Genomic DNA, 21,512 nt, shown 5'->3' with positions numbered 1-21,512 from the left:
CAGGTAGTACTGAGGATGTGGGGAGGCTGCAGAAGGATCTAGGCAGTTTGGAGGAGTGGTCCAGGAAATGGTTGATGGAATTCAATGTGCGCAAATGTGAGGTCTTGCACTTTGGGAAAAAGAATACAAGCATGGGTTACTTTCTAAACGGTGAGAAAATTCGTAAAGCCAAAGTACAGAGGGATCTGGGAGTGTTAGTTGAGGATTCTCTAAAGGTAAACGTGCAGGTTGAGTCCGTGATTAAGAAAGCGAATGCAGTGTTGTCAATTATCTCAAGAGGGTTGGAATATAAAAGCACTGTTGTGCTACTGAGACTTTATAAAGCTCTGGTTAGGCCCCATTTAGAGTACTGTGTACAGTTTTTGGCCCCACACCTCATGAAGGACATACTGGCACTGGAGCGTGTCCAGCGGAGATTCACACGGATGATCCCTGGAATGGTAGGTCTAACATATGAGGAACGGCTGAGGATCCTGGGATTGTATTCATTGGACTTTAGAAGATTAAGGGGAGATCTAATAGAAACTTACAAGATAATACATGGCTTGGAGAGAGTGGACGCTAGGAAATTGTTTCCGTTAGGCGAGGAGACTAGGACCCGTGGACACAGCCTTAGAATTAGAGGGGGTAAATTCAGAACAGAAATGCAGAGACATTTCTTCAGCCAGAGAGTGGTAGGCCTGTGGAATTCATTGCCACAGAGTGCAGTGGAGGCTGGGACACTAAATATCTTCAAGGCAGAAACTGATAAATTCTTGATGTCACAAGGAATTAAGGGTTTTGGGGAGAATGCGGGTAAGTGGAGTTGAAATGCCCATCAGCCATGATTGAATGGCGGAGTGGACTCGATGGGCCGAATGGCCTTACTTCCACTCCTATGTCTTATGGTCTTATGGTATGAACTTGAAGCATTTTACTGGTGTTTGTACTGAAATCTTTCCAACCTTTCTGTTGAGTGTAATATTGTTCTTTTTTTTTGCTTTGGTTATTAACAAGTAATTTTTTGTGCTAAAAGTGCACTTGCAGGCACTTCTGAATGTGTTCAATCACTGAGCTTCATGGTTAAAAATAATGTAATGGTTTGTCTAGCCAGGTTTCATTCTGGGATTTTGGGAAAGCGAATGTTGGCAGGACTTGTACACTTAATGGTAAGTTGGGGAGTGTTGCTGAACAAAGAGACCTTGGAGTGCAGGTTCATAGTTCCTTGAAAGTAGAGTCGCAGATAGATATGATAGTGAAGAAGGTGTTTTGTATGCTTTCCTTTATTGGTCAGAGTATCGAGTACAGAAGTTGGGAGGTCATGTTGCAGCTGTCCAGGACATTGGTTAGGCCACTTTTGGAATATTGCGTGCAATTCTAGTCTCCTTTCTATCGGAAAGATGTTATGAAATTTGAAAGGGTTCAGAAAAGATTTACAAGGATATTGCCAGGGATGTAGGATTTGAGCTATAGGGAGAGGTTGAATAGGCTAAGGCTGTTTTCCCTGGAGCTTCGTAGGCTGAGGAGTGACCTTATAGAGGTTTACAAAATTATGAGGGGAATGGATAGGGTAAATAGACCAAGTCTTTTCCCTGGGGTGGGGGAACTAGAGGGCATAGGTTTAGGGTGAGAGGGGAAAGATATAAAAGAGATCTAAGAGATCAGAGGGTGGTGCATGTGCGGAATGGGCTGCCAGAGGAAGCGGTAGAGGCTAGTACAATCACTTAAAAGGCCTCTGGATGGGTATATGAATAGAAATGGTTTGGAGTGATATGGGCCGAGTGCAGGTGGGACTAGATTGGGTTAGGATGTCTGATTGGCATGGACAAGTTGGACCGAAGGATCTGTTCCATGCTGTACATCTCTATGACTCTAACCATATCATTTGACCTCACTCAGTGGTTAGCACTGCTGCCTTATAGCGCCAGGGACCCAGATTCGATTCCAACCTTAGGCTATCTGTGTGGAGTTTGCACGTTCTCCCCGTGTCTGCGTGAGTTTCCTCCGGGTGGTCCGACTTTCTCCCACAGTCCAAAGATGTGCAGATTAGGTGAATTGGCCATGCTAAATTGCCCATAGTGTTAGGTGCATTAGTCAGAGGGAAATGGGTCTGGGTGGGTTACTGTTCGGAGGCTCGGTGTGGACTTGGGCTGAAGGGCCTGTTTCCACACTGTGGGGGACCTAATCTAAAAACAAATGCGGATGAGGGATTGTATTAGGAAAAATTTCTAATACTAATTTGTTTGTTTTTCTATCCCCAGTTCACAATAAAATGATGTGATCAGGAGAACTTGATTTTAATCCTTCATTTGTTGTTAGGCAATTTAAAAAAAAGTCCTTTTGGCCCCATTGAGAGATTATCTGCTGCTACTGGGGGATAGACATTTAAAAATGTAAGGAGAAGTGGTTCCTTCCTAAAATTGCACTAAAAGAAGTCTAAGTGAAACTGAGCACAAGATCCTGTCTTTTGTTTTAAAAGAATCAACTCTCATGTTCATCGCAGATCCAAATTCCTGAAAAATTAAAATGTTTAGTGTTTATAGATTAAATTGTTCACTGGGCTCAAGACATGTGAGTTGGAAAACCAACCACTAGATCCTAAATAAATTTTATGCTTTCAACAAAGGAATTTCCCTTATGGTTATTATGTACTTAATTGGAGGATTTTAAGGTATAGCCATTGTACACTGCTGTGTATGTGACTATTTGCTTTCCTTTCCCAAAGACTTTTATTCAAGGTACTTTTTGACTAAAGTTAATTTGAAGCTGAGTTGCACCACCTTCCTTCCATCTAGTCATGTACATCAGGTATTGATCACATGCATAATAGATATTTTGATGCTATGATCTTTTTTTATATTGGAACTCAGCTAAAGTTCTGATTTTAAAACTTACTTCAGCTAGAGGAAAGCCTTTATTGGTGACCAGTTTTAAATGTGCATCTGGCATCATCTCCTTGATCATAATATTATTTTGATGTTACTTTCCTGTCAAAGAGTGATTGAACTATATCAGTTATTAATTCCCTCTGTAAAAACAGTCAATAACTAACATGGATTTTGCAGTAAATGACAAAGGAATGGCTTCCTGTTTAGTTCATATAAAATCGTATAGGGGCTTTGACGAATTTCTTTTGGGCCTCTGATCCAATGTGTCACCTGCAACCTGTGTAAGAAGAACAAGTAGGAGGCAGGCCTTTAAATTAGGAAAATTGAAGCATTCTCACTGACACGCAGACTACAAAACAGGAAGTAAACAATAAAAACTACAAGGTATGTTTTAAGCATTATGTAGAAAGCAAAATAAAGATTTTGGTTTGAAGGAACAAACATTAAAAGTCAGTAAAAGTAAAAAGAACTTGTTCCTTTTTTAATAAGTTTAAAAACAAGATACTATGGATGCTGGAGATCTGAAATCAAAACAAAATGCTGAAGACACTTAGCAGGTCTGGAAGAATCTGTGGAGAGAGAAACCGAGTTAACATTTTGATTGACTATCACTCTTCTCCAGCTCCAATAAAAGTTATTTTTGACTTGAAACATTAACTCTGTTTCTCTTACCACAAATGCTGCAAGGCCTTCTGAGTTTGCCAGCACATTGTATTATTTTTAAAATCTGTGAAATTGATTTTGTATCAATTTGTTTTCACACTTAATTTATCAGGGGCAAAGAGATTGTTAAGCAGTACATATCACTCATTACGCCATCAGTTACTCTTGACTGGAGTAACAAATCCTAACTTTTACATCTGTTTTTAGTTCAAAACTAGTGTGCATTTACCCTGTGCTCATGCCGTTTAGTGACCTCTCTACAAATTCCATCAATGAAGATTGCAACAACAATTTGTACAAGAGCAGGGTATACCCTGTCTGCAGTTTGTGTTTCAAATTTTAACTCCCAGAAGTTGTTGTCCATTTTAGCTTGTGTTCGCAGCAAGTCCAGTCAGCAAAATCTGGGCCAATATTTGAACAAACAAATGCCATTTTTAAGAAGTTTGTTTGCTATGCCAACTTTTTTTTCCAGGATCACTGTTGATAATTTGTCATTGTAACACCAAAACATTGTGATTATTTCCAACTTTACAGTAAAAGTTCGAGCAGCGGATTTGCTGGTAAATCCACTTGATCCAAGAAATGCAGAGAAAATTAGAGTTAAAATAGCTGACTTGGGAAATGCTTGTTGGGTTGTAAGTATATTATGCTTTCCAAATTGTTTAACTTTTGTTTGTGTACTATTCTGAAAATTAAAACTGGGTTTTATGGTTGCATGAGTGCAGGTTGTTTTTTAAAAAAAGGTTTTCATATGTCATCTACTAAGAAAACATTTTATTCTGTTACAAGTCTTATTACAAAATAATTTGAATTTAAAATTGATAAAGTGGCTAATCACTACAGTCATTGTTTAATAGGAGAATGTTGTGCACATGTTGGCATTGATCAGATTACAACAAATTGTACTTAGAGAAAAGTCCCAAAGCACTTCACAGGAAAGTTATTAAGCATAGTTTGACTCCAAATCATGCAAGCAATACTGGAGCAGATGTCCAGAAGCTTTGTCAAATTGATGAGGTTTAAGGAGCATCTTAAAGAAGAAAAAAAGAGATGAAGTAGGTAGGAGAGATATAAAGAAAGACTTCCAGATTTTAGAACATAGTAATTTGAGGGTGTGGCTACAACAATAAACCAATTAAAATTGAAGATCCTCAAGAAGCTGGAATTAAAGGAGCGCAGATATCTTGGAGGATTATAAGATTGGAGGAAGTTACAGAGATGGAGAAGGATGAATCCATGGATGAGAAATTTAAAATCGGAGGCATGCTTAGCAAGGAGTTTATGTAGGTGAATGGAACTTGGTGCAGGTAAGGACACAGCCATTAGAGTATGGAATACTAGCTAGGTCTGCTTTGGGATAGTTTCATTTAGAGATAACAAAGACATGAATGAGATTTTCAATAGCTGGTGAACTGTGGTAGGGCCAGTATTGGAGTAGTGACTGATGATGAAATAGGCAGCCTTAGTGATGACAATGAATTTAGGCAGAAGCTCATTTCAGGATCAGATTTTGACATCAAAATTGTGAACAATTTGGTTCAACTTCATATAGTTGCCATGATTCCTATATTACAACAGTGACTACACTTCAACAATGCTTCATGAACTTGAAAATATTTTGATGCTCAAGATCTCAGACAAAGAGATATAGGGCAGAATCTTCCCAGCCCCTGAACCATGTGGACATGGGTGAGGTTTTTGGCAAAATAAGGTGAAATCACAGAAATGAGGTTCTCAATATGAAGAAAATAAAGTTTCATTCTTTAACTGAGTTTTGAATAGTGAGAGGAGAATCTTGCAAGTAAGCGTGAGCAATCAATTTGTAGCCATTTGCATGCATTAGCATACCATTATTATTAATCTCATCTCATTGAAATTCAATTTCCTATTCTCCCACCTGTCAGATAGAAACTCTATGGCGACAGTTCCTGAAATGAAAGTCAGAAGCACTTGATAATTCCAATTCCCCACTTATTTCTCCAGTCCTCCAACTTGGGCAGCAGTCACCAACTTCTCAGGTCACACTCCATGAGCTGAGCAACCGCTTCCATTGTCCACAGAGGCTGACATCGAACACCATATCAGCCTTAATCCCACTCATGACACATGTCTCAATTACAGGGCAATTCTACACTTCAGTGCTACAGTTTGGAACGCTTCAACATCTTTTATTGTAATGCACTGCCTGGATGTTTTGTATGCCAAGTCAAGCAGCCACCACCTGGACTGGGCCAAAGAGCATCTCCGGACTCTGTGCTTGCTCACATTGTGCCTATAACATCATTGTCTTGCCTTACTTTTTTGTCCCTCAACCAGAGCTTAAAACCGTATGTCTTGCGTTACTGTTTAAGGCAGACACAAAGCCATACAACTTGTAGTAGCTGTTAGCAGTCATCAATCAAGGGGCTGGATGTGTTCCTGTACAATGCCACATCTGCATCATCTACCAGCAACATACACAGTAAACACACTGCATGTGCTTCAGCCATACCTCAGTCTAAGGGGAGAAGCCCTAAGTCAGACTAAGGAAAACTGTCAGAGGGTACCAGTATAGTAAGTTGAGTATCATTTGATATCCGTCTAGGGGCTTGGACATGGTCAGTCAGAAACTTGAGGTGTTCAAGGTGAGGGGATTTGTTTCTGTACAGTCCAAGGACTGGGGGATGTTCAGTCCTACAGGTCCAGTCAGTTGGGAACTGAACAAACATCTATCAGGGGTCTGGTCAATTGTCAATCCAGTCTATCCATCTAATTTCATCACCAGGTGAGCCATGATAAATCCTGGGACTCAGCGCAATGGAAATCCGGATTCATCAGGGCAATTGCTGGTAGGGAAGTTGGGGAAATCTAGTTATGTGGATTGAAGGCAGCATGCTGAGATGAAGAGAAGACCATTGTTGTGAAGGCGAGAACAAACTATAATAGGGGAGACAACTTTATATCGGGGGACATAGATTACTGCATGAGGTGATGGTCCACTGATGGTCACAAACTCAACACAATAGTTGGTATGACTAAGCTGAAGGCCACACTGGGTATTGTGGCCAGAACAGCACTCCCTTAGACAGCCTTCTAGGACAGCCTTCCTGATGAAGGGCTTTTGCCCGAAACATCGATGTTCCTGCTCCTCTGATGCTGCCTGACCTGCTGTGCTTAGCACCACTTTAATCTTGACAGCTTCTAGGACAGGCTGGGTAACCTATAAGAGCTTGGTTCTTGTATTTGTAAATTAAAATTCATAAATATAAATTTATATGTACAATGAAGTGCCAGTCAATGGGGTTGCTGGAAGGTTTCAGCAGTGGTGAGTATTTCTGTCTCTCAATAGAGGGAAGATTGGATGAATGGAATGCCATAGAGGCATAGTCCATTGGTAATGAGAAGTGTTGCAGGTAATAGCATAAGAAACCGCTCCACAGCTCTTGGAGAGAAAGACTTCATGAAACTTATCAAACTGACACTTATTCGATTTCTGGTAAAATTCAGCCCATAGACTTTCATTATGACTTTCTTTATTGCTATATAAGACAGCAGTCTAGTGTTGAGACTGATGAATAAGATAGTTGAGCTGAGAGGACACCTAGGCACATAGGAATATGTTGACCATTCCTGTTTACAAGGTAATCCATTAGATGAATTAGAGAATGGGCTAAAAGAGAGGGTTCACAACTTTTATCAAGAATGAATTATAGCAGTGAGGAGGGTTGGTTTCACAGAAAGATCATTAAATAAGGCCATGTTGGTCATAGTAAAAAACACAAAAGGGGGAAGTGCATTTTTGGGTGTGTGCTGTAGGCCCCCAAAGAGTCAGGGAGAGAGAGGGGAAATATGTAATCAAATTTCAGTAAAATGCGAGAATAATAAATCAGGAATAGTGGGTAATTTTAATTACCCAAATATTAACTAGGATAGTTTTAATGCTTAATGTTGGGAGGGAATTAAGTTATTAAATTGCATCCAGGAGAAAGCCCAACAAGGTGGGAGCCAGTTATGTACTTAATATTTAACAATGAATGTGGGCAAGTACAAGAAGGGATCATTTTGGAGCTAGTGAGTGATAATTCAGCTAGATTTTGGGTGGCTATGGGATAGGAGAAGAATGGGCCAGGAATAAAAATTCTAAACTGGAGAAGGGTGAATTTTATATAGGTAAAGGTACGATTTAGTCCAAGAGATTTACTTGCAGGTGTGTGTGTGTAAGTGTAATAGGAAAGCATTGGTAGGTGGAATAAGAGAAAACCCAAAGGTTATTTTTAATAAAATATATAAAGTGCAAGAAAATACTTAAGGAAGGACCATAAAGAGAAATGTGGGCACAGTTCTTAATAAATAAGTTGCATCAATCTTCACAAAGAAAACAAAAATGCAGATATAGACATCAAGGTGGAGGACTGTGAAATATTAGAAGAGATTAATATGGAGCGAGAGGAGGCACTAGTGGGTTTAGCAGCCTTAAAAGAGGAAACATGTGCCAGTCCATGTGAAATATTTCCCAGGATGTGGAGAGAGCAAGAGTGGAGAAATTAGGGGACTTGGCAGTAATTTTCTAATCCTCTCTGGCCACAGGTGCGGTGCTAATGCCCCATTAATAAAAAAGGGAGGAAGGGGTAGATCAGAAAGTTATGGGCCCATTACTCTTACCTCAGTGGTGGGTAAGTTATTGGAAAGAATCCTACGGAGCAGGATATGTCGGTACTTAGACACTGATTAAGGGTAGTTGACATGGACTTGTTAAGGAATGATTGTGTTTGACAGATATGAAGGAGTGATGATGAGGACAATGCACTTGGATGTGGGCTGCCTGGACTACAGCAAGGTAGTAATAATAATAAGGGTTCCTCAAAGCAGACTGGTCTAGAAAGCAAGAGCCCATGGTATCCAAGGCAAAATGCCACATTGGCTGAGAGGCAGGGAACAGAGGGTGATGGTATTGGGATAGTTTGTGACTGGATGTCTTTTTCCAGTGGGGATCTTGAGGACTTGGTGCTGGGATCCTTGCTGGTTTTAGTGTCATTAATGATTTGGACTTGTATCTGAGTGATACGATCATGAAGTTCACAGATGAAGTGAAAATTCATAGTAAAAACGGTGTTAAAGATAAAGGAAGACAGCTGTAAAACTGCAAGAGGACATGGAGGGACTGGGCAGCTGGGCTGAGCAGTGGAAAATGGAATTCAACCTGGGGAAATTATGTAATGCATTAGGGAAGGGCTGACAGCAAGGGACAATACTATGAATAGTAAGACGTTGGAAAGTACTGAAAATCAATGGGTCCTCTGTGTGCATATCTACAAATCCTTGAAAGTAATAGGGCAGTTGAAGAAGTGGGGCTGAGAAGACACATAGAATAGTTGCCTTTATAAGCTAAGGCCGAGGATACAAGATCAAAAAAGTTCTGTTGTAGTTATATAAAATGCTGGTCCGGCCATAATTGGAGTACTGTGTGCAATCCTGGTCACGTCATTATAGGGAAGGATGTAGTTACAATCAACAGGGTGCAGAGGAGATTTCTAACATGCTGTCTGGACTGGAGGATCAGAGCTATGAGAAAAGATTGGATAGGCTGGGGTTGTTTTACCTGGAGCAGCAAAGATTGAGAGGGACCTATGAGGGACATAGATAGGATAGGAATGCACTCTTCCCATTCGTAGAGGGGTGAATAACCAGGAGACATAGATTTGAGGTAAGAGGTAGAAGTTTAAGAGGGGGGTGAATTTTTCACTTGGTGCCTGAAAGGATGATTGTTACAGAAATTCTCGTAATTTTTAACAGTATTTATACGTTACTTGCATTGTCACATTGTTCAGGGTTCTGGACCAAAAGCAGGAAAATGAGATTTGCATAGTCAGATCTTTATTATGAAGTGGAGGTGTCAGTGTAGGATTGGGATGGACAAAGTCAAAAGTCACATGACACCAGGTTATAGTCGAACAGGTTTATTTGAAATCTCAAACTTTCAGAGTGCTGCTCCTTCATCCCACTTGACTGCTTCTGAAAGCTTGTGATTTTAAATAAACCTGTTTGACTATAACCTGATGTCGTGTGACTTCAGATCTTTGTAAACCAGCATGTCCACGATGGTCTTCTGTGTTGTGAATGTCAGTGAGTCTGAGTCAATTTGGGACATTTAACAGTATACAAATGCAAGTTCTTTACTTAAAAAAAAATGCATTTCTCAAAGTGAAATTGGTAACTTACAAACTAGTGGAAAAAAATGAGTAGGTCAAAAATTGCTTAAATTGAACTTAAGTATATTTTGTCAATCTAAAGTGAACTATCAAAGACCTATTCTAAAGTAATTTTTAGCTGATAGTTTTACATCAAAATCACTGTTTGGTTTCTTGTTGCAATTGGAAATGTCTGAAAAGATTGATCACGCCTATTTTTAAAATAGATTGAAGCAGATATTATGCTTGTAATTATGAAATTTCATCTTTGAAAGATCAGTCTAAATTCCAATGACAGACAATTCAAAATTTGATGTGATGGTGAGCACAGATCTTCAGTGATGTACTAGAATCAGTTCTGAGTTATCTAAATGGGCTGACTTCTAATCTCCTCTTATTCTTCTATTGTAAATTCTATAATACTGACCAAGCAATCTGTGCTTTGTATCTTAAATTTCTCTTTTACAATTAACATTTATTACAGCATAAGCATTTCACAGAAGACATCCAGACAAGACAGTATCGATCAATAGAAGTTCTGATTGGTGCTGGGTATAGCACACCGGCTGATATATGGAGTACTGCCTGTATGGTGAGCTAAGAATTTTACATTTCAATCAAAGTAAATTTTCAAAGACAACAGAAGACAATGTAACTTTTATCGTCCTTTTTTTATATTGAATTTTTCTACAGATAGATATGTCAGTGATGTAATTTGTAAATTTAATCTTGATAATTTTAGTGTACAGCATTTATTCTTATAATTTTGAGATCGAGAAGATTATAGGCTCAAGTCCCAGGTAAGTACAAAATCATGACTGTTAGTGCAATATGAGAGAAAGATTCATGGTTAGAGGTGCTTTCTTGCATAAAAACAGATAGAATGCAACAAAGCAGGGATAAACCAGAAACAATATATTACAAATCTTGTCACAATCTCCAAGATTTTGAAGTGACAAAAGTGGCAATTCACCTAACTGTGCTCGGGCTGTATTTCAATGAACATGTATATAGGTCGTTTTGCTGTAACGCAATAATCACATTCCTCTGCAGCCTCACGCTATGAAAAACTGCTATAGAAAATCACACTGTAGAAGATCACTACAGAAAATTGCTATACCGGCTCCATAGAAAGTTTGTGTTATCCAAACAGTATCCACAATTCATCAATTGCATTATAGCCAATTCGCATTGACAAAACACGAGTTATACCAGAAAGACCTGTACAAATAAAAATTGTCAATAAAGACTTTGTAGCTTTCACAGCATTTTATAAACTTCATCCAATCCTTCTGACATGTCCTGAATAACATTCCTCCCTCAACCAAAACTAACAAAATAGAGCTACAGGTCATTAAATAATTAACTTTAACTTCATGAGAACTTCCTGGGTTCATACAGGCTGTCACTTCTGCTGATATAACTGCATTAATTCATTCACTGAATATAAAGACCTTTTAAATTGTCACGTGGGAGCAAAAGTTCATATTCATATGATCTTTCCTTAGTTGTAAAATTGCATTAATCAAATTTTCTGCTTGTAGAACAAAGCAAACAATAACACAAATGCTTTTGTGATCCAACCATGTCAACGTTTTGTCCTGGTGCAAGTTCAATTATGAAAGTTGTACTCCTCATATTCGCCATTTTAAATGAGCTGACAAGCATTCCAGCTTCTCAGCATTCTGTGTCTTAGGAAACCTGTATCTTGAAAGTACATGCTGCTGCATTTGCAATCTCTACCACTTACAATATCAAGACCAACAGCTGCATGGGAACACCATCCTCTAACAAATTCCCTTCCAGGTCATGTTTTGACTTGGGTGAGCATTACTATTCACTAATCATTGCTGGGTCAATATCCTGGAACTCCCTATTAAAGCATTCTGAGCATCTTCCTAACATGAATCTCTACGTCTTAAGGTGCAGCACCATCTTATCATGGGCATCTCAAACAGGCAATGAATGTTGATTTTATGACATCCAAGCCTTCACAATTAATTTTCAAGAACTTTTCTAAGTTCAAATACAAGTTCAAATGTTTTATTTACTCATTCATGGGAAGTGGATATTGCTGGATGGTCCAGAATTTATTGCCCATTGCTAATGTCTTTGAGAAAGTGGTGGTAATTTGCTTTCTTGAACCGCTGCAGTCCATTTTGTGTCATTACACCTACAGTGCTGTTAGGGAGGGATTCAAGGATTTTAAGCCAACCATGCTGAAGGGTCGGCAATATATTGTTATGTCAGGATTGCAAATGGTTTAGAGGGAGCTTGCAGATGATGGTGTTCCTACTTATCTAATGTCCTTGTATTTCTAGATGGTATTGGTCATAGTTTGGGAGCTGCTATTTAAAGTTCCATGGTGAATGTCAGCAGTGCATCTTGTATGTTTTATATTTTAACATGTAAAGTTAAAAGGCATTGGAATGAGGGTATGGTATTGACATGGATAGACAGGAAACAAAGAGTAGGAATAAATATAATTTTCTGAGTGGAAACTCGTGACCACTGGGGTACCCCAGGGATTACTGCTTGGATTCCAGCTATTCACAATATAATGATATATGTATGAAAATGTAATGTAATATCTCCAAGTTTACACATGACACAAAGCTGGTAGGGAGGGATCAATTGTGAGTGAGAATGTAGAAATGCTTCAGTGTGATTTGGACAAGTTGAGTGAGTGGACAAATGCATAGCAGATGAAATATACTGTGATTAAATGGAAGATTATCCATTTTGGTGGCAAAAACAGGAAGGCAGCTTGTTTTGAATGGTGATAAATTGAGAAAGGGGTAGTGCAGCAAGATCTGGGTTTCTTTGTACACCAATCACTGAACATTGGCTTGTAGGTGCAGTAGGCAGGGAAGAAGATAAATGGTATGTTGATCTTCATAGTGACATGATTTGAGTACTGGAGTAGGTGTGTCTTGCTGCAATTGTACAAGACCTTAGTGAGGCCACAGATGGAATATTGTGTATAGTTTTCGCCTCCTAATCTAGAAAGGATGTTCTTGCTATGGTGTGTCTACAACAAAGATTTAACAGACTGGCTGATGTTATGAAGAAAAACTGAATTAATTAGGACAATATTCACTGGAATGTAGAAGAATGAGAGTGGGGTGAAATCTTAAAGAAACCCATAAAATTTGAACAGGATGGTAGGGAACATCACTCCTGTGTTTACCCTATGACCAGGGAGTTGAGAACGAGGGATCACTGTCTTAAGGGTGTGGAATAGGCCATTTAGGACTGAGATGAGGAGAAATTTCTTCATTCAGAGTGATCAAACTGTGGAGTTCTCCGCTACAGACAGCGGTTGAGGCCAAAACGTTGAATGTTTTCAAAAAGGAGGTAAATATACGGCACCTTATGGACCAGTGATAAAATGTCAAATAGTATATACCTCAAAGGAAGGTATATAATACAGGTTACTGTTTTACCGTGATCTCCGAGTAGTCAACCTCTTGATAACCAGAATAGTTGATGAACCGGCACACTCCTGGTCCCATAGGTGCTGGTCAATAAAAAGTGTACTGTACTGTTTTTGTGCTAAAGAGATCAAAGGGAATGGGATGATAGCAATAACACAATACTGCATTCAATGATCAGCCATGATCATATTGAATAGTGGAGCAGGCTCAAAGGGCCAAATGGCTTGCTCATCTTCCTACTTTGTGTTTTTCTATGGTACATATTGCTGCTATTGAGCATTGTTGGTGAAGGGAGTGAATGGTTGTGGTGCCAGTCAGGTAGACTGCTGTTCTGGACTGTCAAGATTCTCTTTGCTACCTTCCCCCACCCTCCTCTCTGACCTATCACCTCCATCCCCACCCCCATTCACCTGTTGTACTCTTTGCTATCTTCTCCCCAAACCCCCCCCAATTAATCTCTCCACCCTGGAGGCTCCCTGCCTCCATTCCTGATGAAGGGCTTTTGCCTGAAATGTCAATTTTACTGCTCCTCAGTGCTGTCTGACCTGCTGTGCTTTTCTAGCACCACTGATCTAAACTCTGGATTCCAGCATCTGCAGTCCTCACTTTTGCCCTGTGTCAAGATTCTTGCATATTGTTGCAGCTGCATTCATCCAGGTAATGGAGAATATTCCATCTCACAAATGACTTGTGACTTCTAGTCAATGGACTGGCTTTGGACTGTCAGAAAGTGAGTGACTGACTGCAGGATTCCTCAACCTTACCTGCTTTTGTAGACAAAGTATTTATATGGTTAATCCAATTCAATTTCTTGTCAATTGTAAATCTCAGGATCTTGATTGTGGGGGTTAGGTGATTCTAATGTTGTTGAATGTCAAGGTTTGAAAGTAAGATTTTTTTTTCTGGTTGGAGATGGTATTTGTGTGACATGGACATCTTTTGCCACTTGTTAGCCCTGTGGATGCGTAATCCCTGACTGGGGATGAAAATTCAGGAGGCAGGCAGGATTCATGCAAGTGGAAGACTTTTATTCATGCAGAAACTGGTTAATGCAGGGAGAGGGCTAGATAATCTTCCCCAACTCAGGCCTCAATGTGAGAAATCAATGTTTGGCTCAGATTGGAAGAGAGATCAATGACACACTCTAATTTTACAGTAAAGAACAGTATTCTTATACATCTTGAGTTACAGTGATCACATACAATGTGGTCACTATGTTCTTCCCTCTTACTCCATATATCCAATCCTGTGGGAAACCTAATCAATGATGGGCATTACTATGGACAGCCCCAGGTTCCATGATCTATAGGCCTTGGGATATTCCTATGCATCCTATTCATTCACATACCAAAATACTCTTTCGGGTCATCTCAGGCTGGCTTCTCTCTAAGGACAGCTTAAATTCTGTTATTCATTGTATTTCATTTTATCAAATTCAGTTACTCCTCATATTTAATTAGGACAGTGGAAAATATATGTAAAAATGCAAAGACAGTTAGTTTTAACTTGCTATAAGATTTGTAATATAGATTTCTGTTGTAAAGTTAGTTATAAAAGTGTAAAATAATAGTTATTTCTACTGTTAAGATTTGATTAATGGGCTGTGAACAATCTATTTTGTTCAAGGTGTAAAAGAAGTCATTTCCTAAAGCTAGTTAACTTCACATCTAGTTTTAAGTGCTTTTCCTTTATTATCTATTTTGAAAACTACCCCTATGATTCTCTAAACAATTTTTAGAACCTATTGTTTAATATTGCAAGTAATTAATTTCCAAGAAACAATTAATTACTACAAAATAACTTTAATTCCCTGAGCAGCTGCACTGACAAATCTGGCTGGTTCCTTATCAAAACTGTGGAATGATTGCTGCTCAAGGCCCTTTTTACTGGCTTTGGAGTAGCTCTGTTCAAAGGCACCATTGTTCCACTTAAAGGCTAGAACAGGCTGTTTGTCCTGTTTATCTCTTTTCAGCCATTTTGTGTTAAAACAAGTTGTTTATTCTACTTTTCATTTGCTGGCCATTTTGGTATAAGCAGATACAGACCATTCCTGCAAGCCCAAACATGGATATTGTCCTAGTCTTGTGGCATTTGGACATGTACTGCTTCAGTATCTGAGGAGTCCCAAAATGGTGCTGAACAATGTGCAATTATCAATGAATATCCTCACTTCTAACCTTCTGATGGGAGGAAGGACATTGATAAAGCAGCTGAAGATGTTTGGACTTAGGGCACTGCCATGAGGAGCTCCTATAGTGATGTCCTAGAGCTGAGATGACTGACCTCCAATAACCACAACACTCTTCTTTTATGCTAGGTATGACTCCAACTAGCTGAGAGTTTTACCCTTCATTCCCATTTATTCCTGTTTCGCTAGGGTTCCTTGATGCTAGACACAGTCAGATCTTTTTGATGTCAAATGCAGTCACTCTCACTTCACCTTTTGGAATTCAGCTTTTTTGCCTATGTTTGAACCAAAGCTGTAATGAGTTCAGGAGCTGAGTGGCACTGCGGAACCCAAACTGAGCATCAATGAGCATGTTATTGCAAAGAAAATGATGCTTGATAGCATTGTTGCTGACATCTTGCATCATTTTACTGATGAGTAGGTTAGGTTAAATTTGTCTTGCTCTTTGTGGACAAGATTTGCATGGGTAATTTTTCACATTGCTGGACCAGCTTGGCTAGAGTGTGGTAGGTTCTACAGCACACATCTTTAAAGCTATTGCCCCAACTGTTCTTAGGGTGATATCGGGGTAAATTTGTATCCATGAGGTAAATCAAATTGGCCGAAGATCAAGTGGGATCTGTGGTGCTGAGGACTTCTGGAGGAGGCTAAGATGGATTACCACTTGGTACTTCTGGATAAAGATCGTTACAAATGTTTCAGCCTTAGCTTTTGCACTGATTTACTGGGGTCCCCACCACTGAAGTTGGGAATATTTGAGAAGCCTCCTGAGTTAATTGTCCACCACCATCCATGAGAAAATGTGGCAGGACTGCAGAGCTTGTATCTGAACTAATAGTTATGGAATTACTTAGCTCTATTCATCACTTGTTGCTTATGCTGTTTGTATGCAAGTAGTCCTGTATTGCAGCTTCACCAGGTTGATGCTTTATTGTGAGGTTTGACTGGTGTTGCTCCTGGCATGCTTTCCTGAACTCTTCATTGAACCATGGTTTATGCTGGGTTAATATTAATAGCATAATTTCAATAGCCTCACCTTTTTGCTTATTGTTAATTAGTATCCAAAAACTCAAGAGCAAAAAGTACTGCCTTTTCTGCTTCATCGATCCTGTTGACAACTAGCAGCTGGATTGTTTTGCATTCCATTTGACACTCTAAACAGTGGCTGATTGATAGTGCTCTTTTCTTTGACTCAAAAGGTCATGGTTCAAATCCTTTTCTAAAGACTCAAATGCAAAATCTAAACTGATACTCCAGTACTGTACTGAAGGAGTGCCAGGATGTCTTTCAGCCAAAACATTAAAACAAGTCTCCATCTGTCCTCTCCTGTCAATGTGGAAGTTCCCATAGGACAATGCACAAAAATCAGTGGTGTTCTCTGACCTAACCAATGCTTATACACCAGCCACATAATCATTAAAACAAAATATAATAATCTATATTATCTCACTATTTTTAGTGGACTCTTTGAGTTCAAAACACCAAACAATTTTGGATGAAAAAGGGTCCCTGGATCCAAAACGTTAACTCTGCTTTCTGTCCATAGATGCTGCAAGACCTGCTGAGTTTTCCCAGCAATTTCTGCTTTTATTTCTTTCTCAGTTCAAATTGATTATCATGTTTAAAAGGTTGTGATGCAAGTGTTGCAATATTTTCCAAAATTGAATGTAAAGCACTTAAGGACATCCTCATTGAAAGGAACTCATTTCTCATCTGATCAATCTCAGCAATGGTGCACTTATCAAATGGCTTACTGATCTGCTTACCAGATGACCAGAAAATCTAGAAAGGTGCATCTGTTTTACTGCTCAAATATTGCTTTCCTTGTGCTTGCTTACCCAACTGCTGCAGAGCTTTCCATTCATGTTTCAATAACTTCCAGAAGTTGACTCCTTGACATCTATTAATTTATTTATTGACATTTTTTTTAACATCAGAATTTTGGCGGATAGGTAACACCTATTCCGACAAATCCTGACAAACCTATCCCAACAGTCACTGCATCAGAGCTCAGATCAGTTTTCCTTTGTGTGAATCCAAGGAAAGCGATGGGACCAGACGGAGTACCAGGCCAAGCACTCAAAGTATGCGCAGATCAACTGGCAGGGGTCTTCTTGGACATCTTTAACCTCTCCCTGCAGCAGGCCACTGTCCCTGCCTGTTTCAAGAGGGCCAACATCATCCCTGTGCCTAAGAAGGCTCATACAGCATGTCTCAATGACTATCGCCCAGTGGCCCTATGTTTGGCCAGTGGTCATGAAGTACTTTGAAAGACTAGTCATGGCATTAATCAACTCCAGCCTCCCCTCTACTCTTGGCCCACTCCAATTTGGCCTATTGGACCAACAGGTCCACGTTAAGTGCCATATCACTTGCCCTTCACTCCTCCCGAGAACATCATGACACCAAGAACAGCTATGTTAGAATCCTACTCATTGACTACAATTCAGCTTTCAACACTACTATCCCGTCAAGATTGATTGATTAGTAAACTTAGTGATCTCGAACTTAAGCCTCACTGTCTGCAACTGGATCCTCAGTTTCCTGACCCACAGGCCACCATCAGTGAAGATTGGGGACAATATTGCATCCTCACTAACACTCAACACAGGAGGCCTCTTTTTCCCCCCCCCCAGGGTACTGTACTCACTGTACACCCATGACTGAAACTAGCTTTCAATTCCAGATTTTATTGAGATAAATTGTGTCTGGGATAATGAGATTTGGACCAGTGTACTCTGAGCAGAAATCTTGACCTCTGAATTATTATTCCAGTGATATTACCATTATGACACCAACTCCCCATTCTGCTTCCATCCCAATTAAAACAAAAGTTAACAAATATAGAAAGAGCTGAAGAAACTACAGCAGGTCTGGCAGCATCTATGGAAACAAAAAACAAAGTTAACGAGTCCAGTGATTCTTCTTCAGAATTTAAAACAGCTCAGAAATGGTGATATCTGTGCTGACGATAGGGTGGAGCTGTAACAAGCGAGTTGAATAGATGGAGTTGGTACCTAGAGAGAGGAAACAAAAGGGCAGCAGGATTGCTCATAGCAAACTAGTAAAGATGTAAATGCTGATTTTTTTTTTTTGTCTTTTTTCCATCCATTCACAGAGTATGGGTTTTACTGGCCAGGCCACTTTTTATTGCCCATCCCTAATTGTCCAGAGGGCGGTTAAGAGTCAACCACATTGCTGTGGGTCTGAGTTGTATGTAGACCCAACTTGATAAGTTTCCTTCCCTGAAGGGCATTAATGAACTGGATGGGTTTTTTTCGTTAGTAGTTTCAAAGTCATCATCAGGCTCTTAATTCCTAATTTTTATTGAATTTATCTATCATGGTGGGATTTAACCCAGATATCCAGAACATTACTGAGGATAAATAGTCAAGTGAGAATACCGCTCAGCCGCCACCTCCCCTAAGGGTGTTAATGGAAAATGTGAGTTATTGTAAATGGGTTGGCTGTGTTGGGAGAAAGCCAGTCAGGGTAGGTAAAAACAAGGACTGCAGATGCTGAAAACCAGATTGTAGATTAGAGTGGTGCTGGAAAAGCACAGCAGTTCAGGCAGCATCTGAGGAGCAGGAAAATCGACGTTTCGGGCAAAAGCCCTTCATCAGGAATAGAAAGCCATTCAGAACAGGATGTGGGGTTAGGTAACGAGCATGGAGGAAAGTGTTCACGTTCTGAAATTGTTAAATTCAGTGTTGAGTCCTGAGAACTATAAATGGAAAATGAAGTCTTGGTCCTCTGGCTTATGTTGAGCTCCAGTGGAGCAGAGTAGGAGGCCTGAGAGAGAAATGTTGGCATGGGAATATGGTTGAAGTGGCAGGCAACTTGATGCTCAGGGATCATTTTTATAGATAGTACATAAGTATTCACAAGGTGGTCACAAGAAAGAGTTAAACAAACAAGCAACTGCATGTGAAAGTGATGTGGAACTGTGAGAATGTCTTAGGAGTGGAGGAAGAGTGGATGAGGGTGTCCTAGAGGGATGATCTGTGAAGAATGCTGACAACGGAAGAGGAAAATGTGACTAATGGTGGCATCCAGCATTGGCTGCATATGATCCTTTGGATATAGAGGCTGATGGTGTGGAAAGTGAGGACAAGTGGGACCCTATTGTTGCTGTGGGAGGGTAGGGAAGGGGGTAAAGGCAGACGTACAGGAAACTGGTCAGCCTAGGGCCCCATTGACCATGGTGGCAGTGAATCTTCAGTTAAGGAAAAGGTGGACATATCTGGGAATCCCTGTGGAAAGTGACATCATTAGAGAAGATGCAACAAAGACAGTCAAATTGAGAGAATGAAATGCTGCCCTTACAGGGTGTGAGGATGTATCATCAAGCTAATTGTGGGTGTCGGGGTTTGTAATCTGTATCAATGGTCTGAATATCCTAAATTTTAGGTTGTGTCTAGAGTCTCCCATTTCCATTTTTTTAAAAATTGGTACTGTCATAAACTAAATGGTCATTCCAATAACTTATTAGGTACTTCATGAATCTTTTTCTAATCATCTTGCTTTTCAGAAGCATTACATTATGCTTCTGAGGAATTACATTGAGACTATGGCTCAGACCATAAGCAATGAAACTTGTAATGATTCAGTTTCACACAGATTGTCATTTCTAAATACGAGAGTCTACATATTTTAAGACTGAAACTACTTACTTGTCACAATGATTGCAAATAATTTACACCAAAGAGACAATTTAAAGGTTAGGTTTTTTGGTTACTTTTTAAGAAGTAATTATTCTGACCCCTGTACATATCAACCATATTAAATTAGACAGTGTCCTTCTGAATGTTTTGGCCGACAGTTTTCTTTCAAAGTAATACTGTGTGGCTGATGACCTCCTTCATATTAATTGTCAAAGCCCCAGCGATGTCAGGTTTGAGCAAATGTGATGTGAGGTTTAACATGAAAATTAAAAATTGTGACTTGCTGCTCCACTTTTACCTTTTTGAAAATGGCATCGCACAGATCTGCCTCACCATTGGAATGCATTTTTGCTACTTGAAGTTTTCATGCTAGGTATAAATTAAATTCACCAGAAAAAGCACAAGTTCCATCTATTTCAGCCAGAGCACTATTTTAATTATTAATTACTGGCAGTCGTCCTCTCTGATACTGAAGTAAATGACTAAGTGAGGAGTTGGTTGTTGGAAGAGGCAAAATCGTAGTTTTATCTTTTTGATAACCTTTTCTTTGTCTTTTGTCCTGTTACTCAATCCAATTTTTCTACCCTTCTCTTTCTGTACCCAAGTTCTGACATTGAATTGCATCTTTTGACTTGTACTATGTCTGTGTCCTTGCTCTATTGAATTCCCAATTGTTCAGTCTGGTTGAGGAACTTCACAGTAGCTTGCCCTGCTCACTCAGGTCCCAGAGCAAGTTTACCTTTGTGCACAGTTATCAGCGCAACTTCAGTTACTTTCCATACAAAAACTTTAAAACATAAATATGCAAGATATGTGTAACTGATGACAGGCACTACTAGATACCTTGCTACAGCAAATTATGGACCATTCTGTAGGTAGGCCTTCCTGGCCAAGTGACCTAATATGATGGACTTCTTTTGAATCTACCTTATTTGAAGTATCCATTTGTATTGATTAATTTTCAAGAAACTATTTTCCTTTCTAAAATCAAAAACAAGCCAGAGGACTGGAGATACTGGAAATCAGAAACAAATTCAGAAATTGTTGGCAAAACTCAGCAGGTCTGGCAGCATCTGTAGAGAGAAAACAGAGTTAACATTTTGGTTTTTCTGAGCAGGTTCTAGGGAGGGCTTCCTGGACCTGAAAAGTTAACCCTTTGTTTGAAAAGTTCTTCTGATTAGAAGCAGGTAAATGTGTTCTGAACTGAATAGTTATGGGGATAAGTACTCTATTGAATCTTTATTTTATGCTTCCAAAGGCCTTTGAACTTGCAACTGGAGATTATTTATTTGAACCTCATTCTGGTGAAGATTATTCCAGGGATGAAGGTAAGTATTTTTTCATATTTGAGAAGTTCATATTAAATTTTAATAGCTTAATTTAAAACCTCGTTGAAAGTTCATGTATGAAGATAATTTCAACACTAAATAAAATGCATTCTGATGCAAATTAATTGATATAATCTGTGATAAAGTAGCTGCAACCACAACAACCTTGAATTTATATTTTGGTTAAGTGAAAAGATG

General features: G+C 39.4%; 1 protein-coding gene across 5 annotated transcripts in view; it reads left to right on the top strand.

The window, feature by feature from the left end:
- Positions 1 to 21,512, top strand: part of LOC122561755 (SRSF protein kinase 2-like) — a 210,482-nt gene that overhangs the window by 174,421 nt on the left and 14,549 nt on the right. For all 5 annotated transcript variants that reach the window (XM_043713868.1, XM_043713866.1, XM_043713867.1 and 2 more), the window contains 3 exons: positions 4,065 to 4,165; positions 10,182 to 10,289; positions 21,245 to 21,314. In XM_043713868.1, the coding sequence (XP_043569803.1) occupies positions 4,065 to 4,165; positions 10,182 to 10,289; positions 21,245 to 21,314 (279 nt within the window). The remainder of the gene's footprint in view (positions 1 to 4,064; positions 4,166 to 10,181; positions 10,290 to 21,244; positions 21,315 to 21,512) is intronic.

The sequence above is a fragment of the Chiloscyllium plagiosum genome, chromosome 23, assembly GCF_004010195.1.
Source record: "Chiloscyllium plagiosum isolate BGI_BamShark_2017 chromosome 23, ASM401019v2, whole genome shotgun sequence".
NCBI lineage: Eukaryota > Metazoa > Chordata > Chondrichthyes > Orectolobiformes > Hemiscylliidae > Chiloscyllium > Chiloscyllium plagiosum.
This window is presented reverse-complemented; position numbering and strand designations above follow the sequence as displayed.